Source organism: Salarias fasciatus, chromosome 22, assembly GCF_902148845.1.
Source record: "Salarias fasciatus chromosome 22, fSalaFa1.1, whole genome shotgun sequence".
Classification (NCBI taxonomy): Eukaryota; Metazoa; Chordata; class Actinopteri; order Blenniiformes; family Blenniidae; genus Salarias; species Salarias fasciatus.
The window spans coordinates 19,335,782-19,360,915 of NC_043765.1; the positions used below are offsets into that span (position 1 = coordinate 19,335,782).

At 46.8% G+C, this 25,134-nt stretch overlaps 1 protein-coding gene across 2 annotated transcripts in view; it reads left to right on the forward strand.

Annotated features, from left to right (window-relative positions):
* sdc3 (syndecan 3) overlaps positions 1–25,134 on the forward strand; it is a 37,226-nt gene that overhangs the window by 4,486 nt on the left and 7,606 nt on the right. For both annotated transcript variants that reach the window (XM_030120737.1, XM_030120736.1), the window contains one exon: positions 24,374–24,467. In XM_030120737.1, the coding sequence (XP_029976597.1) occupies positions 24,374–24,467 (94 nt within the window). The remainder of the gene's footprint in view (positions 1–24,373; positions 24,468–25,134) is intronic.

Below are 25,134 nucleotides of genomic sequence, written 5' to 3' on the forward strand. Positions count from 1 at the left end.
TAGCAAACAGGGGCGGGGCGGGTGGAGGAGGTGTTCAAGGTGTCTGTGTGTGTGTGTGTGTGTGAGCACATGGGTGAGGATGGGGCGGGGGTTATCTTCTCCTGTCTCGAGGAAATGAAAAGGATCATGGTTCACATCCGGAGTCGCATTCAAGTGGGCCATCGTCTGGAGGTCAACTTGGGCACGGTGGGAGAATAATGATAGCCTTCAGTGGGAAAATATCTGCTCCCACCTCCTCGTCTCGTCCCCCGTTTTGGCTGTATTTGTGTGTGTGTGTGTTCTGTGTGCGCACACACACCGCTCACCCATATCTGAAAGCAATTTCTTATCACATAGGATGGGCCAGCTTGGCAGATGTGCTGCATTTGACTGAAATTAGTTTTTTTCCTTTCTTTCTTTCTTTCCCATGGAGGGAGTGTTTAATGTTTGAATTCAACTCAGAAGAAATGGAATTTCCCATTTTACTGCTGAAGTGATAACAGGAGCACGGAGCAAACCCTCAGTCCGCAAAGCGCCCTGTTTCTGATCCATTCTGCTCCGAGCCGGAAGAGCTGGCTGCTGGAAATTTGTATCTCAGGTACAAGTTTCCCTGAAATGCTCTGTGTACAGAGCTGTCTTCGACTTAATGAACGTTAAACACAAACCGGATTGGAATCGACACTTGGAGAGCTCGGGAGACCCTTCACTGGTCTCCTGGACCTTTCAGCATCTGTGAAATGGCACAGTAATCGCTTAGATGTCGTGTTTGAGCCACTCTCTGAATTTACAATTCATAGCGGTGTACTTTTTTCCACTCTGGCGTTTCCAACCAAAAGAGCAGAGAAGCGATTTTTCACTAGTATAAACATTACAGTATGTCATCAAGCATCTCACCGTACTATGATGTGATTTCTTTCTAATGTTGTTCGCACGATAACAGTAACCTGACTGCAAAAATGGACATTTTTCGTCTGCAGCTAGTGCTTCTGTTTGTCGGGCTGCGGCTGAGCCGCAGCGGCCCTGCATTAAGCAGCGAGGATCATGAACCAGATATAAGCTGAGGTGCCAAACGCGGGGCAGAAATACTCCGGAAGTTTTACTCATTGTTAGTCACCACTTAACTTCTGAGGGCTGAAGATAAAAACACAGAGATGACTCAGATAAGCCCAAAGTGCTGAGGAATGAAGGCAGGATTTGGTGCCTCCATGAATAGATTATTGTAATTTATTGTACTCTTAACTCGGCCAATGTAGCCGCTCTACAGATGGTTGAAAATGCTGCCGCTCATCTTCCAGCAAAGACGAGAAGGAAGCCCCGGAGCATATGTCTGACTTGCTGTGCCCATATAGTAGGAAAGTCTCTGAGACAAGCCCCTTAAACAGTAAATCACTTCATCCAACTTAAGGCCAGGAGTTCCCAGGAGGGTCAGTTCCTCACCTGAGCGAGCGGAGGCCGGCTCCACCCTGGACGTAAACTCTTTTGACTTATTTGCTTACAGTAAAAATCGACTCTTTTAAAGTCGTCAGTCCTCCCATTTTTTTTTTTTTTTGAGTTGTGGAAACTTGAGTGTGAACCACGTGGCGTTCTGAGCGTGGTTATTATGCAGCGTGCCTGCTCTTATGCCCCGAAGTCCAGCATGTTAATCCTTTCATTATTAGAGACCTGCCGTGGTATTTTTCAATCAGTCCGCCTCTTATTAAGTCTACAGCCATTTTGGCATTGTGGCACCGAAACGCCACGGCGCTGAACAGCATCCGCACGAGTCCAGCTCTCAGAAAACACAAATGGTTTGACACAAATGGCTCCACGCAACTGGTTACATTCCCCACCTTCACCCTCCTCCTCCACCCACTGGGAAAAGTGGATTATTGCCTCCCCCAGTGCATCTACAACAACTTCTTGTGAGAAAAAAATAGTAGGGTAAAAGAAAAAAACAAAAACAAAGATAGTTTGTGTTAAACATCCACACAGTTTGTTAAATGAATCATTTATTTGCTGACATGTTATTTAGGTGCAGTGATGCCCTGTAGTCTGTTGAAAATGAGGATGTTTTCACAGAAGAAAGAAATAAATTATGGAAGAGATATATGTTATTGCGCGACGTTTCAACAGATTTGATTAGATTAAAAAAAGTGTTTTCAGCAAGACTCCCTCCTTTCCAGAAAAAACTCAGCAAAGCGACACTCTCCCGGTCTAATGTCTTCAAGTTATTCCGTGTAATGAAAAGAAGGCATTTAAAGCCTGAATTCATCCAACTGGAAACTTTGGCTTCTCTCTACATGACCAGTAACTCTCTCTCACACACACACACACACACAAGTAGAGACACGCTCGCTCGCATATGCAGTGATGCACGCTAACATTGTGATTACCTCACACACACACACACACACACACACGGAGCGAGCAGTGCTGGTGAAATGTGGTGGTGTGTAGCCGTTTTGTTGATTCAGTGAGTCAGAGGGAGACGGAGAACGCTGGAGGTGTTTTAGGTAGGTCAAAAAGAAGAAACGCGGCTCGTGTAGCTGCTAAACACACGCAGACTCCCCTGCAGTAATTGGGCAGGACTACGCAGACATACATATTCTCTGGAGTGGGGGGTTAGATTAATATAGCGATGGGAGGAGGAGGAGGAGGAGGAATGGAAAATAAAAGGGAGGTGTACGGAGCACAAAATAATGAGGAAGAGCCGGGGAGGGGAAGGGCATAAAATGGAGAGAGGTAGGAACGGAAAAAGAGTTAAGGTGATGGCGAGATGGGGATGTTAGATAGCAGGGAGAGCGAGGGGCGAGGGAAATTGAGTGCTGCGTGATCGGAGGAGGACGATAAAAGACGGCGTCAGAAAAGCGAAGGAGGAAAAGGGGAGTGGAAAGAAAGAGAGAAGATGGGCGATACTGGGATGAGAAGAGGGCGGGGGGGGCTGAATGACGGGCATGACGGCGGCGGGCTGGAGCGACGGAGGGCGGCGGGATGCAGACGGAGCCGGGATGGAGGGATGTCGGGAGCGAGGGAGAGGAAGAGGGAGGGAGCCGGGGTGGGGGAGGGAGGCGTGCACTGCTCATTCCCAGGAGACGGTGCTCTACCTGCTCTCCTCGACCGTCGCCATGACAACCAGCATGGCTGCCGCTGTCACAGCTTTATCGCCCCTCTCTCCTCCTCCTCCTCCCCTTTTTTTTTTTTTTTTGCTCCCTTTCATTCTGTCTTGTTCTTTTGCTGTTTGCCGGTCTCATTCACAGCTTCACAAATATTTATCTTGCGGATCCCTTCTTCCACTCGTCCTCTTCCTCTTTTTGTCTTCCCTCCCTCCGTCTCGATTCCCTTCCTCTTCCTTCCTTCCCTGTCCTTTCTGTCCCATCTGTTCCACTACGATGAATTTAAACAAGCAAGATGGAGAGAGGTGGCAGTTGTGCTTAACCTTTACTGTGTGTGTGTATGTGTGTGTATGTGTGTGTGTGTGTGTGTGTTCTATTACAGGACACTAAATTAGAGAGCATAAACGCAGTGCCGTCTCCCAAAACCACAAGGCATTCTGGGATCCCTGTGTGTTACAGCTTTCGCTATAAATAAAACCCAAAGAAACAGGGCGCCTCCTTTCCACCAACAAACCTTTGCAACTACGAGTGTGTGTGTGTGTGTGTGTGTGAGTGTGTGTGTGTGTGTGTGTGTGTGTGTGTGTGTGTGTGTGTGTGTGTGTGTGTGTGTGTGTGTGTGTGTGTGTGTGTGTGTGTGTGTGTGTGTGTGTGTGTGTGTGTGTGTGTGTGTGTGAGACAGACAGAGTATTAATCACCGATGTCTTTCGGTAACATGTTATCCATACGTTGAGACGATACGATCAACTGCGGTTCACATGTATCGGTGTTGGATTTGTCCCGCCGGGCTCTAGCTGGTACTTGGGTGAGTGTGGGGTAATTAACCGAGGGCCCGGATGGGCGGGTTCACGCAGAGCCGTCCGATGGATCCAGTGGAGTCGCTGGAATGTGTTGGTCCTGATAAGAGCGGGCCGGGGCCGCGATAAGGTCGGCTTTCACACTCCCCACCGGACCCCGAGCGTCGTCTCTGCGAGGCTGGCCTCCCCCTGACCCCCTGAGCTCCGCTCCCTCCGTCTCCCGCTCCATCTGGCTGCCTCCTCCTCCATCACTCAGCCACTTTTGACAGCAACCTCACATTTTTTTGCTGAATTTAGTTTACAAATGCTCACTCTTAATCCGCTGCTTTCGACGGGATCAGATCATTTTCATCTTCATTTGTTATATTTTCACTCAGATTGCCATTATTTGTGCCTAATCAAAGTGATTTTTCTTCATTTTCCATAATGTCAATCTGATTCTTTCACATCTTTCAACATTTAACGGATGGCTGGATTTATTTATATCTTTAAAAGTAAATGATCAGTTTAGCAAAACATTTCCATGTTTAGATAATTATGAAAATACCCCATTAGCTGGAGTCAGTCACTCCTTTGTTTGATAAAATAATTACCAGCAGTTTTGACGGCCCATTAATCGTTCAAGTCGTTTATTTAGAAGTGGCGGTAAACATTTGGAACCCCCCCCCCAGCTCGATCCCGTCACTACTTCTTACTTATTATTATTGATCATTGTGAAGATCAAACATCTTTTTGTTGGGTTTGACAAAAAGTCACTGCGGACTGTGGAAACGTGTGATTTAACAGCCTCTGTGGACATTTGACCGGTATTGATTCCACCGTAAAATAACATCCGTGGCACAGTGAGGAGTTTTACCACCATGTGGTAAGAAACCTTGGAGCAAGGTGGTTGTTTACTTCTTCCACTGTCTGATGACACTGGATCTGGACCTGTTCCCTCAGCTGAAACTCGCTTTCTTACTGGAAGTGCCATCATTGTTCCTGTGGGAGCCCGTCTTTTGAAAATGGCCTCGGTAGCCAGCCACTCGCAGCCTCGTGGACAAATGAAGACGGGGAGGGAAGGCAGAGAGCGCATCGTCCCCGGGGAGCGCCTTTAGGGCCCTGCAGGAAGAGATAAAGATCCAGAGAGATGAGATCGGATCGAATCTTAGACGTGAGAGGTATTATTCTACGGCTTCGAGTTCAGCTTTACAGTAATTTGTGGAAGTTCTCTGCGGCTCACATGTCCTGAAAGGGTGTGAGCGCTCGCAGAGGAGGAGCCTCGTTTCTGCGCGTGAAGAAGAAAGAAAACATCAGAACACCGATATCAAAAGACGCATGCATTCCAGTGTATGTCACCCAATCTGTCACACCGCTGCGTTTCATCCTCTGTAATTAGTCAGCGTCACAGTTTCTACTTTTGTCAAATTATCTTCTCTTTGATAACAGATTTAGTCTGATTGAATTTGCGGATATATGGCTTTTTTTTTTTTGTTTATTCCGGGTATTGTTGCGGTCTTATCCTGTTGTTGTTTGGGATTTCATCACAGTTGTATTAAAATTCACTCTGTAACAAAAAGCAGCTTATATGCGGATTGTTTAAAGTATAAAAAGCAACCTGTGAACTTGTTTGTGTGCTCAGATGGTCGCATGGAAAAAACAAACATGGACACAGGAAGTAAGTATTTATAGATCCGGACTTCAAGCTTTACATGGAGCTTCCTGAGTGGTGCAGAAACGGGGTGGGGGGGATTTTATGAAGGTGTGCGTGTGTGTTTGTGTGTGTGTGTGTGTTTTCATGTGAAGCAAGAGGCAGAGAGGAGCACGGAAAGGCCGCCTGTGCGAACAAGAGAGAAAGACTGTGCAGAAGGCATGTGGCTGTGTATGTGTGCGTTTAAATAATTCAGCCCGGCGTCCCGACAGAGGAGTGAACGAGGTCAGGAGCTCATTGCTGCAACGCTTTTCCTCCCTCCTTCCATCCGTCTCCGCACCCTCGGCCCCGCCAGCCCCTCGTACACACACACACACACACACACACACACACACCCCTCGCCGCCGCGGACCCCCTCGTTTGTTCAGCCTGTTGTTATAAACAGGAAGTTAGTAACAAAAGGCTTCCCTTGTGCTGCCCACGTCCCCTCAATTATCGGCAAGCCATGAGGGAAGAACATCGATCCAATTAAACACTGACACTAAAACCTGATTGTGTGTTTGTGTGTGTGTATGTGTGTGTGTGTGTGCAGATCCTCTGAAGTAAACCTTTGAACCCCGGATCTTTAAAGGGTTCTTTCAAAGGCATTTGCAGTTTGAACGAACCACTGAAGCTAATGAGCTGAGTGTGTGTGAAGGAATGTAAATCTGTGTGAGTGTGTGTGTGTGTGTGTGTGTGTGCGCGCATCTTCTGGGGTGGTTAGGGATATTAATATAATATTAATATTGCTTGGTGGTTGCAGCAGGTTTCTTTCCCATAGGGCCTTTCTTTAAACGCCTCCACACGTAAACACACACACACACACACACACACACACACACTCTTGCAGCAGCAGGTGATTCATTCTTAATCTTTCACTCCAACAGTTGTGGATTAGCCCTAATCTTAGCCAGCAGAGACTCCAGGTCTGAAAGGCTGACTGACACCGAGACCGTGCGCGTGTGCGCGAGCGCTATTGTTTATTTAGCCGTGCGAGACGTGATAATTGTTTTCCTTGTTGGGCTGCGGGGGGGGGGGGGGGCGGAGGTATGACAGGCCATGATATGAGTGAAGCAGATACACCAGACAGACTGACAGGTCACACAACACTGGAACATTATACCCAGCAGGAGGGGGAGGAAGCACTCAGACTGCACAGACATGATTTCTTTCTTGACGTTAATGCATTTTCTGACATTTTGCAAACGAAGCCCCCCCCCCCCCCCCCGCCGGCGCGAGGCTGCGCGTGCAACCAAAGCAATTCAAAATAACAATTATTGCAGTTTTCTTTTGATTAAGTTATTGATTAATTGGGGCGGTAAAGAGGTGGGAGGGAGCAGATTTCAAAGGTTTTGTGACAGTCCTCCGTTGGAGTTGTCTGACAGTTTTCTATTTCGGTCTTTGATGATTCTTTTTGGTGTTTGAAGTTTTTTTTTGACGGGTGTAAAAACAGCTCGTTCTGTTGAGGCCGCCTTGTTTGAGACGTAACATCATTCTATGTTCACATGAATTGTATTAGCGGCGCTGTCCCTTGTTTTTTTTTAAAAAAGGTCAAGCTGTAACTTTACTTTGGATTTTTAGAGCGTCTATCCTTTGTTTCACAGTCGCATGCCAACACTGAAACTGATGTCGCCCTAATTTGCAGTACGAGTGTGAACATCGGTGTGTTCTGCGCTGTAAAAGGTGGAAAATGTCAGGAAGGGCCGGAGTACATGAACAGAGCAGAGAGGAAGAGCAAATCGCTGGAAGTGAGCTCGATAACGGCGATGATAGCCGATCCAGAGCGGCGGCGGCGGCACACTCGCCATCCGCCGTCTCATTTAAAAGAAATGCTTGAAGTGGTTAGGTCAAAGAACCAGATGTAAAATAGAAATGTCCTTCAAAGGGGATGTGTTAAACTACTCAGTGTTAAGAGTCAGTACTCCTTTTTTTAACCTGCACTTGAAAGTAAGATTTTAACTCTGCATTTCTACTTTTAATCATCTATCTTTTTTAATCTCTGCCTGAATGATACATGGATGCGTTTGCCACCTCTGTATGTGCTCTATGTATCCCACCCTACACATTAAAAACCGCTGAATTAACCCCGTCAATTCAGCTATTCGGAAACTGTAAGGAAATGTATGATATCCATTCCAAAACTACCAGAGAGCAGAGAAACAGCTCTGTACACTCAAGACTTTATACATTACAGCTGGTTGAAGCTCACTGTAATGTATGTAAAGACCTTCTACAACCAGAAAAATCAGAATTATACAATATTAGTCATAGGAGGGTTAAAAAGAAAAGTTATGCCCTCGCAAAAAGAAAACTTGGCCAATTTATGCCAACTTTCTCCAGCTTTTCCTTTGAGGGGACTTTTTTTTTTTCTTGTGTCACAGTGTAGTTTTTTTTTTTTTTTTTGTGCTTTTTAAACTTGGGAGGTTTAATATCCAGCCCTAATTGTGACATAAAACGTTTGGCTGAGCTTCGCTGAAGAGAAATTGTATCCTAACTTCTAATAGCACCCCGAAAAAGAGTCGGCTGGGTCGAACACTCCCTCAAAAAATTGAACAAAGCGGCAAAGGTGTGGCGACAGCAGCGATTAGATACTGAGTGGAGGTGGAGGGAGAGGAGATTTGAAGAAAATGAAAGGGGAATGAGGTCAGAGGCAATCACAGACAAAAGTGATATGAAAGGACGGGGTGGTGGCTAAAGTGCTGCAGGAGAAGAAAAGAGGCAGATTGGAGAGGAGAACAATATGCAGCAGATGTGTGGAGAGAGAGAGAAAAAAAATGGGGAGGGGGGGATTGACTGGACGGGGAATCGAATTTGTTAATATTTAAGGTTGTAAAAAAAGGATCGGCGGAGCTCATCAGAGAATAGCGGAAGAATAGGGAGGGATTGGCTTTAGGTGGAGTGAAATGATAAAAGGGCAGAGGAGCTGACGAGGAAGAAAAACGAGAAAATGAAAGGAAGATGGATGGGCTGGATTGGTGTCCCGGTAGCAGCAGAGAGAGAGAGAGAGAGAGAGAGGCTGGTGGTTAAGGCAGGCCTGTAAAGAGCTTATAGCAGCTGAGACGGATTGAATGGAGAGAACAACCTGGACAGGATTACACTGAGACAGAAGAGGGGAGGAGGGCTCGGAGAGCAAGATGGTATCATAACCCATATATTTCCCCGCTCTGTGCCGGCGCAGGTTAACAACGAACGCCGGCCGCCTCGCCACACACTGCACAGACGCAATTTAATTAAGTGGGAACCCACATTACCCAGCAATTAATGATCACCAAATGTTATACCGAACACTTTGGAGCTAATCTGTGTGTTAGACAATCATTCTCAAACCATTAGTTACTTAAATCCAGCTCTTAATTAAACAGTCAGTGAGTAATATTGTCTGCAGAGAGAAGGAGCTTTCCTTAAATTAGAAATGAACGAGGCCCGCTTTCACCTGAAACTTCTGCAACGGTGATGTTTATTCTCGATTTGGTGGAGACTGCTGGGAGATAATGCCGCTCCGATCGCAATTACATGAAATACTGCGCGGCAACATTTAACCTGCTCGCCCTCATTACCCGCCGGCTCACAGCGACCCGCAGCACACACGTGTGAATGTTGCTTCAAATACTGTGCAGCAGTGGCTCCCCCGTCATTTATAGCCCTCTTAAATTTATACTTCAACGTGTGTGATGCAGTCGCTGGGAGGACAGATTGATACTGTCGTCTGAGGTCAACCGTCTCTCTCGTCCCCTGTTATGTTTTCTGTGTCCTTGAAATGACTCTGTTTCTCTCCTTTATTGTTGGCGTACTCTTTATACAGAAATTATATTTGAAATGAAACATCTCGAGGTGGAATAATAAGAGAAGTTTTATAAGTTGCAGGAATGGGGACGCAGTATCTCGTTGGTTTCGAGCCGCAAGGTAGAAGTGAATGTGATTAATGAGTTATTTTACGAATTATGTTTCTTATCAGTGGACTGTGCGCTGATGGAAAATGAGAAAAAAAAAAAACCAACCTGGTATTATCTCAAAAGACACTCAAACACTCAAATTCTTATATCAGAGAAGTGGAATTCAATCCAAACTAAAGAAGTCAGTATTTTGTATTGATGTTCATTGTATTAAACACAATGGAAACCTCAAATGTAGCACGTCTTTGTATGCGAGAGATTCAAAAGGTTTTCTTTTTAACCTTTTTTGACCTTGTCGTTATTTCGAGACACAGTGGGATCAACGAATATTTAAGATCTGAAAAATTCAATCACACATCGGTAATGCCAAGTATTAAATTACCTCTGGTGAGACGGTCGAAGGAAACAGAACCGAGCGAGCGTTTGGATCTGCCTTCCTCTCCCTCGCGCTGGCTCATGATTCGTTGAAGTCTTCTGACATCGATTAGTCCCGGTTAATCACTATCTCATGATCGGTATCTGATTAGCTGGCAGACATGCGGCCTTCGCAGCCTATTAAAGCGGGGACCGTGCGCAGCAGCGCTCCTCCTTATCTGAAGGCCGCTCTGTCACCAGATCGCACCGCTTGCATGACTGGCTTTCGATATCGGAGGCCGTTATGATACATGGGGAATCAATCGGCTATCTGGCTGCTCTGACAGTGTCTTGGCCCCCGGTCCCCCGGGCTGGACGCCACTCCGGGCTCGCCGGGGCCGTTCGGCCGGTGGGAGGGAGCCGCAGGGGAGTGAGCAAGGTCAGCCTGCCAGGATGCCCTCGGTTTGTTTACTCATCTGTGTGTGTGTGTGTGTTTGAGAGAAAACGACAGGTATGGCTATGATAATAATACTCATCATGCCCTCTGCGCGCTCACACACACACGCACACACACACCCGTAAAAGGTGTGTCTTTCTCATTCCAGATTGAATTACACGGGCTGATTGGATTTTTCTCCCCCTGCATCAAAGACAAAAACACTCCTCTCTTTGTTCTCCTCCTTCTGACTCCATCCAACTCGTCACTCCACAAAAGCTGTTTTTCTTTCCTCAAGTATTCCCCGTTCGTACCTTTCCTCTGCGAAACTCAGACTTTTAGTGCATCGATTTTTCTCCTCCTCCTTGACATTCCCTCCTCGGGGTTTGTGTAGTCGCATGACAGTCATTAGCCTGATTAAACAAGCTGTAATTATATGAACACACACGCTCAGATTCTGCCTTGTGATTCCCATCACTGTATATCGGTCGGAATGTGATTCTCATCATCCCCTCTGAGCATGCTTATGTGTGTGTGTGTGTGTGTGTGTGTCTTGAGGTTTTCGATTTTAGCCTGAGAAGAGACCATTGATTACCGTTTCTATGTGTACTCTGAGTGCCCCCTCTCTCTCTCCCTCTCTCTCGCTGCCGCACAAAGGCATCATGGTCCGCAGGGCGCTCTCTCTCACACGCAGCCACATTTCTGAGCCCTTTTGAAAAGTTCCTTAGAAACACGAGAAAAGTTCCAGCCACAGGCGCCACGCCCTCCCACTGGCCCCGCAGAAATGGGCCCATTGAGCAAGGGCTGTAATCACACTCATGGACAGGGGCACACAAACCCACATGTACACACACACACACACACACACACACACACACACACACTTATAAATCCACATTCAGCCTCGCTCCTCTTTTGCTCTCCCTCCAGCAGCCCCAAAAAACACAGTCATTGACCCATCAGCCAACCAGCAGCCTTCGCCGCTCCTCCGACCGCCAGACGTCAATACACTCGCTCGCCGGCGCTCCCCGAACGCCGCCGACGCGACACGGCTCCCAGCGCATGCACACATGCACACCACGTGCTCACGGACGCAAGCGGACCCACTGCAGTGCATTGTGGTGTGTGTGTGTGTGAGTGTGTGTGTGTGTGTGTGTGTGTGTGTGTGTGTGTGGGAGCTGCTGCAGTTGTGTCGGAATCCGAAGGCATTTCTGGCAACATGACAGTGGCACACTCACTCACTCACTCACTCTCTCATTTAGAAATGCATGTTTCATAAGGTCATATATTATAGAGGAGGATTCCACACAGTGAGAGAGGCCTCCCGCATGTGTGTGTCTGTGTATGGTTGGTGTGTGTGTATGGTTGGTGTGTGTGTGTGTGTGTGTGTGTGTGTGTGTGTGTGTGTGTGTGTGTGTGTGTGTGTGTGTGTGTGTGTGTGTGTGTGTGTGTGTGTGTGTGTGTGTGTGTGTGTGTGTGTGTGTGTGTGTGTGCTAGCTTTGAGATGTGGTCTTTAATCCTGCTGGATTGTCAGATTAGTGTAACAGCTGGGTCCTACATACAGATATACATCTCCCTGCCTCCCCGCCTCTGTGTGTGTATCACCCCTCCTCCCATCGTACGGCCCCCCCCAGTGAGTCGCTATATTTGTGTGTGTGTGTGTGTGTGAGTGAGACGGTCTCACAGCTCCAGTCCATTACACGGCTTCAGGCCAGCTGATGTGTCACCATACAGTCACGTGACCCCTGCCGAGTCGGTGTCGACTGCGTGCTTTGTTGCAGAAATGGAGACGTTACAGGTCAGACACGCTGCGAGTCCGAGGGTCAGAGGGTCAGGGGGTCAGATCAGGACTCCTGCAGCCCCGCTCAGCTGTCAGAATATCATTTTCACATTTTTTTTGTCTGCTGTGTTTTCAGGTATGTGTTTACAGAAGTACATCATGGAATAAAAATGGAAGTAATATGTCCAAACAACCATGAACCATGGAACCATGAATCCTAAATATGGTACATATCTGATGTTTTTGCCTTCAGTGGATCCTCACAGTTCTGCGCTGGAGGAGGCAAAACGTGATGCGATAACATTTCCACAATGGACCAGATTCCTCCTCCACACAGGGCGCCTGTTGCAGCTACAAAAACTACACAAAAGGCCCTCTGTTAAAAATGCTCGCTCTCTTTTCCTCTTGCTTCTCCGTTTGGTTGTAATTTTGTTGCCTCTGACTGTACAGCCGCTTCAGAGCCGATGCGCACGCCACCCTGTGCAGCATCCATGTTTACATCCTTGAACACGGCGTGCCGAGTGTGACATCCTGTCTTCTTCTGACTGGAGTCTGATGGCAGCATTGAAATTAAAATATGAGCAATCAAGGAACAAAACCGGATCTCTGCAAAGAATCTGAATAAAGCAGTGGGACCTGCAGTGTGAATGAACATAATTAGGTGTTTTAAACACAACTTGCTGAGGAGTTTTTGTTCACTCTGTTGCTGATTCTACTTATTCTTCATACTAACTACATTGCTTAAAAAAATCCACAAATTCCATCCTTCCATCCATCACACAACTCACACAGCTAAAATGTGCTGAAGTTTACTCAAAGAAGCACGGCTGGTGCTCGGTGCTCACCTCTGTGTTTACTGTGAGTTTTTCTTTCTGAAAGTCCCGTGTTGCGTGTTCTCAGTGTTGCATTAGCGGTGAAACGATCGGGCTCCGACTCCGCTGCCGGAGAGCGAAACGGCCGACACTGGAGCCGATATCAATGAGATAAAAATTATGCAATAACGGATTACTTACAGGCATCATTTCCTGTGAATCCCCGGTGTTCAGGAAGACAGACTGAAGCCTGTGCCGCGACGGCGCAGCGTGCCATTAACAAATAACGCTCACAGTAATTACAGAGAAACTCTGAACGCAGAATGCATGGTGGGAAACAGGTCCACATGTTTAGGCTGTTTGAGAAGATTTACTGAGGGAAGCCAGATGGCATTATCATTATTATTATTATTTTTTTAGTCGATTCATTTAAAGTGAACTTCAAGTTGTCAATTTGGGGACTCCAGTAATCAATTGAATAACGGAGAAGAGGCAGGCGGCCTTCCAACTAATGAGGATTAATTACCAAGTTAACAAAGAAACCGTTTGAGCGAGCGCCGACGACACTGAACGTCTCCATAAATCGATTTGAGTCTATTGTTTTGACGCGCATGAGATAAATACTTGGAGCGCGTGCATGAAAAATGGAGCTACATTGCTTTGCAGTGATCCACATTCACACATCCACCCCCTCCCCCCCCCCCTCCACCGTGCACCTGTTCTGTCCCCGCGGCTCTCCGACCAATCCATCCACCGCACCGTACACCATATTCAGCAAATACACACCTCTACATGAGGACATTCATCACTTAGATCGTCTTCGTCCCTATAACTCCGAGCGAAAAGATAATATTAGAAAGACGGCATTAGTGCGTTTCAGCTGTGGTTCGGCGTCGCAGCGAGGAGGATTCGGTTCCCAAATGAGCTAAAATAACAAACTCAAGCCCGCGTAATGCCATCCTCCCACAAGGTTTTGTCGAAGGAATTAATCTGGCCGGAGTAGTCGCAGTTTTGGACCGGCCGCTGCGGTGCTATCAGGAATCCGATCTTTTTCTAAAAATAGCAAAAGGCAGAGGATGTGTTTCACTTAAAAAATCCTGGCCGCTGTCGGCGCGCGTGTTTATGGTTTTTTTTTTTTTTTTTTTTTTTTTTTTTTTTGCTCGGCGGTTCATATTTACTGGTCGCACTGAGCACGCGTGTGTGAAAAGCTGAGACAAACATGTAGGGAAAGATCAGAAATGTGTTTGGCAAGGAGGACGAGTGTTTCTACCTTCCCACTCAGTGCCACTTAGAGCGTCGTGTCCACAGAAGCCTGCTGGCGTCACGTCGCAGTTTTCAAGGATATCACACGTTTAAAATGAGGACGGCGACTAAAAATGTCACACTTTATTTATTTATTTATTTATTTTACATCTAAAATAAATCAAAATACTGACATCCAGCATACTTTTTTTTTTTTTAATAGTCCCTGCATGGTTGTGACTGTATCCAAAACATTTAGGGCCGTTTGCCATCTTTTTAACAGCTAATAAGTGTAAAATTTGCTCAGCGGGTTTTCGTCTTGCAAACAAAAAGTGACGCCTGCTCGTGACCCCCCGCTGCAGCTGTTACTGTAATGATGATTTCACTTGTGAATTTGGATGTTTTACTTGGCTTACAGCTGAGATGAGAACAAAAAAGAAAGAGGCCCGCGGGGGGAGAAATTAATGATTATTTTTTGAGGGGACTTTGTTAGAGACGGTAAAGATTTGACAGTAAGTGAATGTATTAGGAGCGTAGTTTAGGAATCGTTTTGATCGCTGCTGAATAGATTGGGCTCGTTGGGCGAGCGCCGCTGCTGTAGGAGAGATGACAGCTCACACTGTGAGAGAAACCGTGTATTCCTCTTGTTGAAAGGTGCAAACGTGGCATTTGAAATTCTGCCTAATGATATTTTAGCGGCTTCACGTGAGTTTAAACTGTAAGATTAGAGAAAATGTCAGAGTTTACTGTCCCAGGTGGGCAGTGAGAGCCTCGATTGGTCCGAAGGGGGCGTAAGTCCTGAAGGTTAATGCCCCATAAACTCAGGTAAAGCGCGCTGACGTAGACATACAGACTGCTATGAACCTACTGATTTAAAGACGGTGTCAGGCGGCAGATGGGAGGGCGTAACAGGAGAACTATGGACATTTGAAGAAAGCCACCGTGTGCACCTGAACATGAGCGATACAGGACTGATAACAGATATTCTTATCCAAGGATAGGTGTTAATTTATACAGTTTTCCACAAAGCCCTGCCTCTCAGCTTTCACCTCATTTCAAGGGCGGGCAATTGATTTTACCAAGAAGGCTACAGAAAGAACAGTGGCGGGGAGGGCTGAGCCTCAAGTCAAACTCAGCTGTGCTCAACAGGAATATAGATTCTAGTAAAAAGTACACAGATGCTGGTGAGCTGCCGTCGCCGCTCCGCATCAGTCAAGTTCCTGTGTTTCTCTGCGGTGATTCAAAGTGAAATCCAATAACATGGTGATTTATTCTCCGCAAACTGAACACACTTTGTCTCCGACTTCACTTAATGAGTTTAAAGAAGTCCACTTTACATTCTGCGTCGGCCTTTGTTGGGTTAACTTGAGGTCGGACACGGACGGCCAAACAGCTGTGAACGAACTGCGACTGGCTCCAGGACGGAGACTTTGTGCTTAAAAGCTTCTGTGTTAAAGAAAAGTTATTTTATAAAAGTGTTGGAACTTGTGTAAAATGTAGAAAAACCTGTTAACATGATCAACATACGTTTGATTCGTTTACATCTCAAGATTGTTGGGTTTGTTTTCGATTGTTTTACAGTTTAAATCCTCGCCGGTGCTTCAGCATTAAGAGTTTAAACTGCTATTCTATTTATAAAAAAGATACTTCATCATACTTGTGTTGTGTTCAGAAAAAAAAAAAAAAAAAATCCACAATTATAATCCAACAATCCTCTTTAAATGCCAAAAATTTGACGTCTATTTGAACGTTTGTGCCAAACGTGAACTAATTCCCTCAATGAAATCGGGTGATATTGTGTTAATGAGAGGCGATGGGTGGACAGCCGGAAAACACTAAGCTGGCTCAGAAAAGGTTTTTCCTCATATATCTCTGCTGAAGACTTGATGACTTGTACAGTGAGATGTAACAAAGTGCAATAATGGCGTGATGTACGTGTGACAGCATATCTCGGTAATATTCCTCCGGTTAATCAGCGCCGTATCTCCGTTATGTCTCCGGCGGAGCTTTTTCATCATTTGGGGTTTGTCTGGCGCTCATTTCAATTATGTCGTTTCACGTCGCCCTCCTCTGCCGTGTTCCCGCGCCGTGCCGGTGTCACGGGGGAGGGAAGGTACTGATGAGAAGGATGTCTTGTGTTTACGACTGATGTAAGCGTCGCTCACATCCAGGCAGCAGCTGGCTGTCACGTCGTTACGCCGCCGCTTCTCACTTGTTACTGGAGATTCCTGCTGTCTGAATCGATAAGGACTGACAAAACAAACCCAGAGAGATGCAAACTGTTAGCTCGGTGTCAGAGGGTTAAAATGTCAGTCTTGGGTTAGGGTTGGCGGTCTTTAATCACCTTGTGCAGAACTTCTTCACTCTTCTGTGGCACGATGTGAAAATGCGGCGTTGATTTGATAGATATATTTACATTATCGGTGATTAGTGTCACTTCTCTGTGACAGGAATGCGTCATTAAGGCGAAGCGGGGTGTCATCAGCTTGGAAAAAAACAGCCGATCAGCAGCTTTCACCTGGTCGGTGTGGATCTGCGGCTGCTCCGGGTCGAGCAGATTAATGTCGTTATTGTAGCTTCATGACTCAGTTTGTTGTGAAAAACCTGCAGGAAATGGGGTTGATCCACCCCGGAGACGAAGGGTCACTTTCATGTCTCTGTATCATCTTGAGGGTTGAAATCACTGAGGTAGGGTTTCTTCAACCCCCACCGGCTGAAGTGTGCAGGTGTGAGCTGCTTTGAGGTTCACAGGAGCTCATCTGACGTCACCGCTATAAGATACCGTCTCGACATTCGACCGCCTTTGTGTGTGCGTGTGTGTGTGTGTTGTAAGATGTCACGCAGTGCGACCGTGCACAGCCTTTCTGTGCTAATCTCAGCTGAAGGTGGCAGGTGTCTTAACCAGGCCATCACCTGGTAACCTACTCACACAAACACACATGCTGCTCGGCCTCGGGCCGGCTCGTGTCTGAGCACGAGCGTGCCGCCGCGTCCACTTTGGCCGCCTGCCAAGCCGGCGGAGGAGCCGGGGCGGGCGGGTGGGGGGAGAGAGAGAGAGAGCGAAATGAGGCAGAAAGGCGGGAGATGGAGGGATATTAGAGGTCAGTGCTGACAGGGTCGGGGATCCACTCCGGAAAGCCAAGGAGGGCGTGGAGCAACACAAACAGTAAACAGACTGCAGGTTTTTCCCGTAAGCGTGCAGATAGTCGGAGGGCAGAGAGTCTGACAGCTTCCAGGTAGAGACTCGGCCTTCTTCCGTCCGGCTCTTATCGGTGTGGGTCAGACGGCTCAGTGGAGGAGCAGACACGGAGACGGCTGCCAATCAGCGGCGGCTTTACCAACCATGCTTCTCCAACTGTGCCTAATTTAACAGGCGGAAACTTCCAAAATCCAGCCCATAACATCCTCTTTATACTCTGCTTTAAGTTTCAAATTCCTGTCAGGTGATTGTATTTTTTTTCTTCGCAGCTGGTCTGACATAAAGCACTCCGGTTGGAGACACGCAAGTCCGGGTTTAAAACATTTATGGCGACAATGAGTCACATAATCGCAGCTCCTCTCACGTGACGCTCTGAAACAAATATGAGCGAACTTCCACTCCGGCTGCATGTAAACGGAGCCTGAAATAGACCGCTCTAATGAACGGCGCGTCCCCCGGAGAAACATCCACCGTCCACATACATCTAATTGTCAATATAGTGGGAGGCTCAGGAGAGAGAGAGAGAGAAAGCGGGGAGGGATTGCTGAAGGCGGGCAGTGATGGAGCCGAGAGGATCCGGAGCCAAATGTTTATCTGGACCACCGAGTGTTAGCGACATATCGTCAGCGTGAACGATCAGATGGTGAGCAGAGCACGTGATCACCTGGAGGGCCAGTAGGCAACCATGAAGCTGAGGATGAAACCATTACTGGCGAGGTGATGAACGTCTGTTAAGACTCACGTGGCTCACGGGTTTTTCTTGGTTTCCAGACATTTGTTTTGATTCAACCAGGGTTTGATCTCAGGGGTAACATGAGAGTGCTTTAAAGTCATAAAATAGAGAACATTAAATTTAAATTACCTTTAAAAATGAAATTAACATCCTAAGAGTCAGATGGAATTTACTATTACTGTACACTATTATCCTAATATTATGAAAATTGCTCTGTAAAACTCATTATAAATGCCCTCCAGTATCAAGCAACACTACTAAGATATATGGCTGAAGGTTTGTTTTGCTTTTGACTATATAAAGCTGCCACCTGAATGAGGTCCGGAAAGGAGCGTCACTTCTGTTCTGAATCACTTCAGAAATCAAAAGTTCAAAGTTTTAAAGCTTGGTAACTGTTCATGAACGGCTCCGTCTGATAAAGTCTTCATCTCGCACTCCTGGTTTTCTCTTTGATCATTGAAGTTTGGTACAGTGTGCTTTATGTGGTTTTAGTTGAAGTTCGTCCAATGATTGACACAATATACCAAATACTTAGAATTTTCCGACATGTCTTAATGATTGAGCTGTTTTTTTTGCGTAGTTTTAGCTTTGCTGTTTACCAGAAACAATCAAGGCCATATGGAAAAACCGAACACTGAGCTTCTTTTTGCTTAGTTGAGCAGGATATATTAAAGAACACATTCAGAATCAATAAGGGGTTGGTTACAAAATGAAAAGCCGCACATAATGAAGAACAGAGTTTTCCTTTTATAACTGGGATCTATTAACGAAATCCTGGTGGGATCAGGGAAGGAGAGCGCTGCCGAGGCAACTCTTCACACTGGTACGATTGTAGATTGAGATTTAGACTCGATTCTGAGCCTCCTCATCATGACTTGGCTTTTTAATTCATGCCGAGCCTATACGGGCAGCGTAGCTTCAAAACGTGACATGGCAACGAGTTTCTGCCCCCCTCTCCTCATTCAGCGCTGTGGCTGCAGTAAAAGGAAGGACAGACAGAGAAGAGGGACTCGCAGATGGTGCCAGAAAGCAGAGGGAGTATTCAAATGATTCTTCACAGTTTGAGAGCTCGGAGATGGCGCAGCAGTAGAGAACGTTCCCTTCGATAAAATCTCGCATTTTAAAAAGCACAATTAACTATTATTTCTCCAAAGCGGAGAAGCAATCCGTGCATCGGGGCTTTGTGTGTCTGTGTGTGTGTTTATGTGCGTGTGTGTGTGCATGTGTGTGTGTGTGTATGTGTGTGCCAGGCATTGTGTGGCAGCCTCTCGGGTTACTGAGGAATGCATTTGAAGTCGATCACAATGAAGCTCTCTATCTGCACAGCTACCCTGAAGGGGATCTCCAGACTGAGCTGCACTGGATCCGGCAAGAAAAAACAACCAAAAAGGGAAAAAAATATCATCTTCCATCTCCTCTACCGGCAGCGTGTGGATATTAGTGTGTCTGTGTGTGTATTTCAGTGTATTGATAGACCCACCTCTACTTACCAGTGTCATTTGACTTCCTGCCTCTGAGCATTACCTGATATAAACACCCCCCCAACACACACACACACACACACGCACACACACGCACCTACTACTACTGGTAATTGTCGTATAACCTTCAAACAGGCACCCTCTCTTTATCAGGGCTCTGCAGTGTTGCTGCTTTGATATCAGAAACTCCCACATTTATAATCTTTCTTTTTTTTTTTTCTTTTTTTTTTTTACCCCAGCATTAAAAACCCAAATTAAAATCTGTAACAGATTAGCTTGTGCGGAATATTAATATCTGTGAAATTGCGGCATTGTCAGCTCAGGTGTAGGATCGGCGCTCTGTGGCTGTAAAACGAGCCGTGCACGTGTAAACAGAGACGCTACAGTGGATTGAATTTATAGGGCGAGTTTCCTGTTGTCAGCGTCGGATCGAGTTTCTGCCTGAGTCACTGCAAATATTGCAACGCCGCGCAGATAACACACCTGTATTGGCTTTGCTCAAACATGACCTTAACCCCTTATCCCAAAGCAGATTCCTTCCATGTTTTTTTTTTTTTTTCATACAGAAATATCCATAATTATATATTGCAAGCTCACAGATTGTTTTAAAACGACTCCAACTGGCACTGCATGTCTTACAATGGCGCCGCTTCGTACGTTGCCAAAAACCAGGATTGCTTTCACTCCGCAGATCCTGCTGAATATGGCTGTCATCTTACAGTTTCCTTTTATAACCAATGGGAGCGAAATGCAGCGGTGGAGGGAAATTGAGGGCAACATACAGATGATTTTAGCCCTGGGTTATGCGTGCGGTGGGGTGGGGGGAGCACGTTGCCTCTCGTTGTGGTTAGTTAGCTATGTGGTGTAGGCTGGGAGCGCAGCTGTTTATAGCTCCCCAAATGCAGGCAAAATGCACCCCCAACCCCCACCCCCACCCCAAAATCACGTAAAACACACACTCACGCCCGCGCAGATCGCTCTCGAGGGGCGTTCGTGTCTGCGTGTACACATGCACCGCAAACAAAACCTGTGATTACACCCCTGCAGACGCTTCACGCTGTAATTACACACAGTGACGCACGGCTGCCCGCCATACCATGATTTCACACGTATGATATTTGAGTCATAAATTAAATATGCCGAGGCGCAGAGAGAGAGATCGAGACGCCGGGACAGAGATGGACGACGCGAGGTTAAAGATAGATGAGGCTGGGACGAACGGGGGGGACTTCTGCAGCGACGGTGATTCCTATAGGTCATTGTGCGGGCCGGGTGGAGGCCTCTGCGGTGGGCCGGGGCGCCGCCTCGGGGTGGGGTGTGTTTAAGTGTGTGTGTGTGTGTTTTGAGGATGCACGCTGAATTTCGGGGGCTAGCCTCGAGATAAGAAACGGAGTTTTAAGATTAAAGGAAAATGGGGCGAGAGCAGGAACATACTGGCACCGAGTTAGTGGATCCGGGCGGGGGGGGGGGCGAGGAGGAACAGACTGTTTTGATGTTGTTTTTTAGGTTGTTTATTTGACGTTGCATAACACCTTTGCTTATGTCGTTAAAGCTTTTTCTAAAGTGTGTGAGAGTGTGTGTGTGTGTGTGTGTGTGTGGCGGTTCTGGTATGTATGTGTGTGTGTGTGTGTGTGTGTGTGTGTGTGTGTGTGTGTGTGCGCCTTGCCGCTTCTCACTGGGAGACGGGAATTTCTGTGAAAGGCAAAGGTTGCCCATAGCAACAGCCTTCATTGTAAAACTGATCCTTCGAATACAACACACACACACACACACACACACACACACACACACACACACACACACACACATAGGGGTACACATTCACACCATACTTAGAGGGAGACGTTTTTTCAATATATTTTACCACTTTAAAGGTTTAACGTCATCAGCTGGACTTTACACACTTTTTTTCTTGTGTGTGTGTATATATATATATATATATATATATATATATATATATATATATATATGCACACACACACACACAGACACCCCGCCCTCCACTTTCCAATATCCTCGGCGTGTCCGGACTCCAAACAAGTTCAAGTCAATTTCATTTTCAGGAGGTGCATATAGCGTTTCAGCTCCACCTCACGCTGCGATGTGATGGACTGAGATGCTCGGGTTTCTAGATTCCATTATGCTTTTATTGGCTTTTAAAGGCATCAGGTTTCCTCCGTCTGGAGCCGGGGAGGAGCTTCTGCCCCCACCCCACCCCCTTTGTGTGTGTATGAGTGTGTGCATGTATACAATTAGCATGACACAGGCCGGCGAAAAAACAGCTCTGCAGGGCCTGGGGAAGGGCTTAAGATCGCAGAGGAGATAAGGACGAGATAAGTTTGTTTTGCTTAGATTTTCAGCCGCGGACTGACTGATTTCCAATACCTGGAGCAAAGCTGAGCCCTGCTTTAGCGCAGGGAACATTGTACAGTAACACTGTGCACTGAGAGAGATCTGGACCACTGATTTATAGAGGAGAAGGAGGAAAAAAAAAAAAACGATCTGCATAATACAAGTAAAAGACGATTATCGTTGCTGTTTAATATTTACATGGGAAAAAGCACGCTGAACAGTAGAAAGAGCTCTGCAGGTGATGCCTGACTAAAATTTACAAAGTGTCACCTCAGTTTCTCTCAGAACATCAAAGCAATTCCATTGGCTTTCAGCTCACCCTTCAGCTTCAATAAGAAACAGTGGTAGGAGAGGGGGAAAAAAAAAACACCCTCCAAACTCTGAATAAATTGTCCTAATGTTCAAAAACCGAAGACACAAGGCTGGAGACTCGGTTTTTTGAACGTGGAGGAGCGTTTGGCAGCTGAAGAGCCTGATTACTCCATTAGCAGTCGATAGAGACCGAAAACAAAGCGAGGAGAGTCAATATTGGACCTCATCATGGCCAGAAACACTACCCCTAATGCTAATGTGGCCTCATGTCCGCTTGATGTGTAAATGAGCAAATGTTTGCTCACAAGTTGAGCATTTCAACTTTCGAAAAAGGATAAAATGTCAGCTTTGTTTTGACAGTGTGTTCAGTGGCCGATTTAAACCCCATTTTAACAAAAGAGCCCATCCAAACACGTACTTTATAGCATATTTAAGATCTTTTTAACAGTCTTTTGTAATCATTATTTATATAGGATCAAACTGTAAACAGGTAAGGGTCAAAAAATGCTGAGCGAAGCCTGACAATAGACTTGAAAGAAGTGAAGTCTGCAGTCAGCCCGCAGTGTTTACCTTTGCACTGCAGTCCTGGTGCTGTCTGGTAAGTGCGTGCACTCGATAGCAGTATTAGTTGACTGTGCATGATGGGAAAAGCCTCTGAGTGCTAAAGTGTGCGTTTAAACATCACAGTGATGTGGGATTGAGGTCAAGAGAAAGAGATGAATGGAGAGAGGGAGAGAGAGAGGGAGAGAGAGAGGGCGAGGGAGGGTAGAGATCAGCCTCAAAGTGACCGAAGTCTGAGGTCATTCACTCCAGAGTTTCGACCCCTGAGTGATCCCTGGCTAATCTCTCCTACCTGACCCCCCTCGGTGGAGGTCGGCCAGCTCCCACTTTCCCCCCTCTCGTGAGCGGACATGAAATACGGGCTGGATTAAGGTGGAACGCCGAGGAGAGGAAGATGCTGGGAAATGATCCATGAGAGACAGTTACGGCCGCATTACAGACTGAAGCGCTTCAGGGGTGCTGCTGTAGAAAAAAAAAAAAAAAAAAAAAAACTCTCGTGTACCGCGGCAGTTCTTCAGCGGAGATGATGATATTCTCAGAGCCACACGGGGAGTTCAAAATACTGACAAGTGTTTTGCAGACGATTCTGGTAATTAATTCAGGCTATTTATCAAACAAAACATTTACTCATGGGTTCTCGAATGCGAGGCTTCGGAGCTTTTTGCTGTTTGTGTGTCAGCAGGCTGAACAGATCTGATGCTCAAGCAAAACGAGTAAACTCAAAACACCGTGAGGTTAGCGCGGAGGGGTCGATCTCGCTGTAGTTCAAGGGTCACATAAGACATAATTGGATCTTATTTGGGCCGATTGTGAACAACTCAAAAATTCCGTACAAAAAATTGCTAAATATCTGCAACTGTTTCTCGTCGGACTGACCTCTGCAGCCCATCTTGAACCCCTTCTCACTGGCCGGTTTTATCGGAAGGAGCTGCTTGTTTGAAACCGTTCTTCGAACTCCCTGACCACGTCAGTCAGCCCTCCGCTCCGCGCCGCTCAGTCCGGCACCACCGCGCTGCCAGCATGACTGAAGACTCATACCTTATTGAATTAGTCGGCTGATTAAGTGACTGATTATCCATTGTGCGGGGAAATACGTCTAATGTTCCCACGTCTTTGCTCCATTCAGCTTCGCGATTCCGCTTGTCTTGAGATTTTAAATCGTCTTAAACCGTTTTCAGAGGAATTGATCAGCGAAAACAGGCAATATGAAAGTCAAACATTTGCTCTGCGAAACGCAAAACGGACATTTTCTGACATTTTGCGGACTAAGCAGTGTGTTTGTGTAAAATTGTTGTATGAATTTCTAGTATTAATCCATAATGGAGACAAATTCAACCAGAGTTCAGAAGTTAATTGCTTTGCTATGCCTTGCTGCTTTGCAGTCAGGGCATCGCTCGCAGCTGACACATAAGCAGAGACTGAATGAAACCACCGTCTCCCCTTAAAGGCTTTGATGTTCCCCCTGCCAAAATCCCAGCTTTAGATGGTCCCGTTCGCCGCGCTCCTCCGCAGAGCCGCAGACTGACAGATGTTGCTGTGTCCAGCATAATGCGGCCTGCGCCTCCGCCTCCCCGACGCTTGTGTGCGTGTCTGTGTGTAATCTGCCAAAGTGGTTTCCCTTTTAAATGAAATGACAATAATCTCTGTCATCCGCACCTCCCTTTCTCCTCTGTGTGTGCGACAGGGACAGACGTGGTCGCCATCCCTTGATGACGAAGGCTCGACGAGAGACGAGTTTTATGATGATGAGGATCTCTACTCGGGCTCCGGCTCTGGCTGTAAGTATATGTGTGTGTGTGTGTGTGTGGCGGTTCTGGTATGTGTGTGTGTGTGTGTGTGTGTGTGTGTGTGTGTGTGTGTGTGTGTGTGTGTGTGTGTGTGTGTGTGTGTTTCATTGTGTTAGAGGTTACAGACTCACGCCCCTGCTTCTTTCAAACCCGACAGCTGCTGGGTTTCAATCTGCTGACCCCGTAGACCCCACCCCCCACCGTCCCTGTCCTCCAGTTATGGCCGCTCTATTCACCGCGCTCACACGCGTGACGGCCGAGCGCGCTCGTTCGACACCGTCGGACGCCGCTTTTTTTGCCCGGCCGGCCCGTTTGGCTGCAGATTTATTGAAAACACCTTACAGACACACCCTTACAAACAAGCCCTAACTCGGGCTCAATTCCCCCCAGATCTTATTTACTCTAATGGGATTACCGTCCACAGAGATTAGACGATCACACGCACACCCAGCAGTTGTGCGCACCTATCTGCCAGCGCACGTCTGTGTTGGCGGGCGCTGGCCGCCTGCGTGTGCAGGAATTACCTGCTTAACGTAAATCACATCGGCTGTAATTCGGGCTGATTCTCTGATGTGGCTGCCGAGGCTTCAGCGCGGCTCTTCTTATTAAGCGTGACTCATTGAGGGCCGTCCTTAGTTCAGGCACTGCGCAAGCGGAC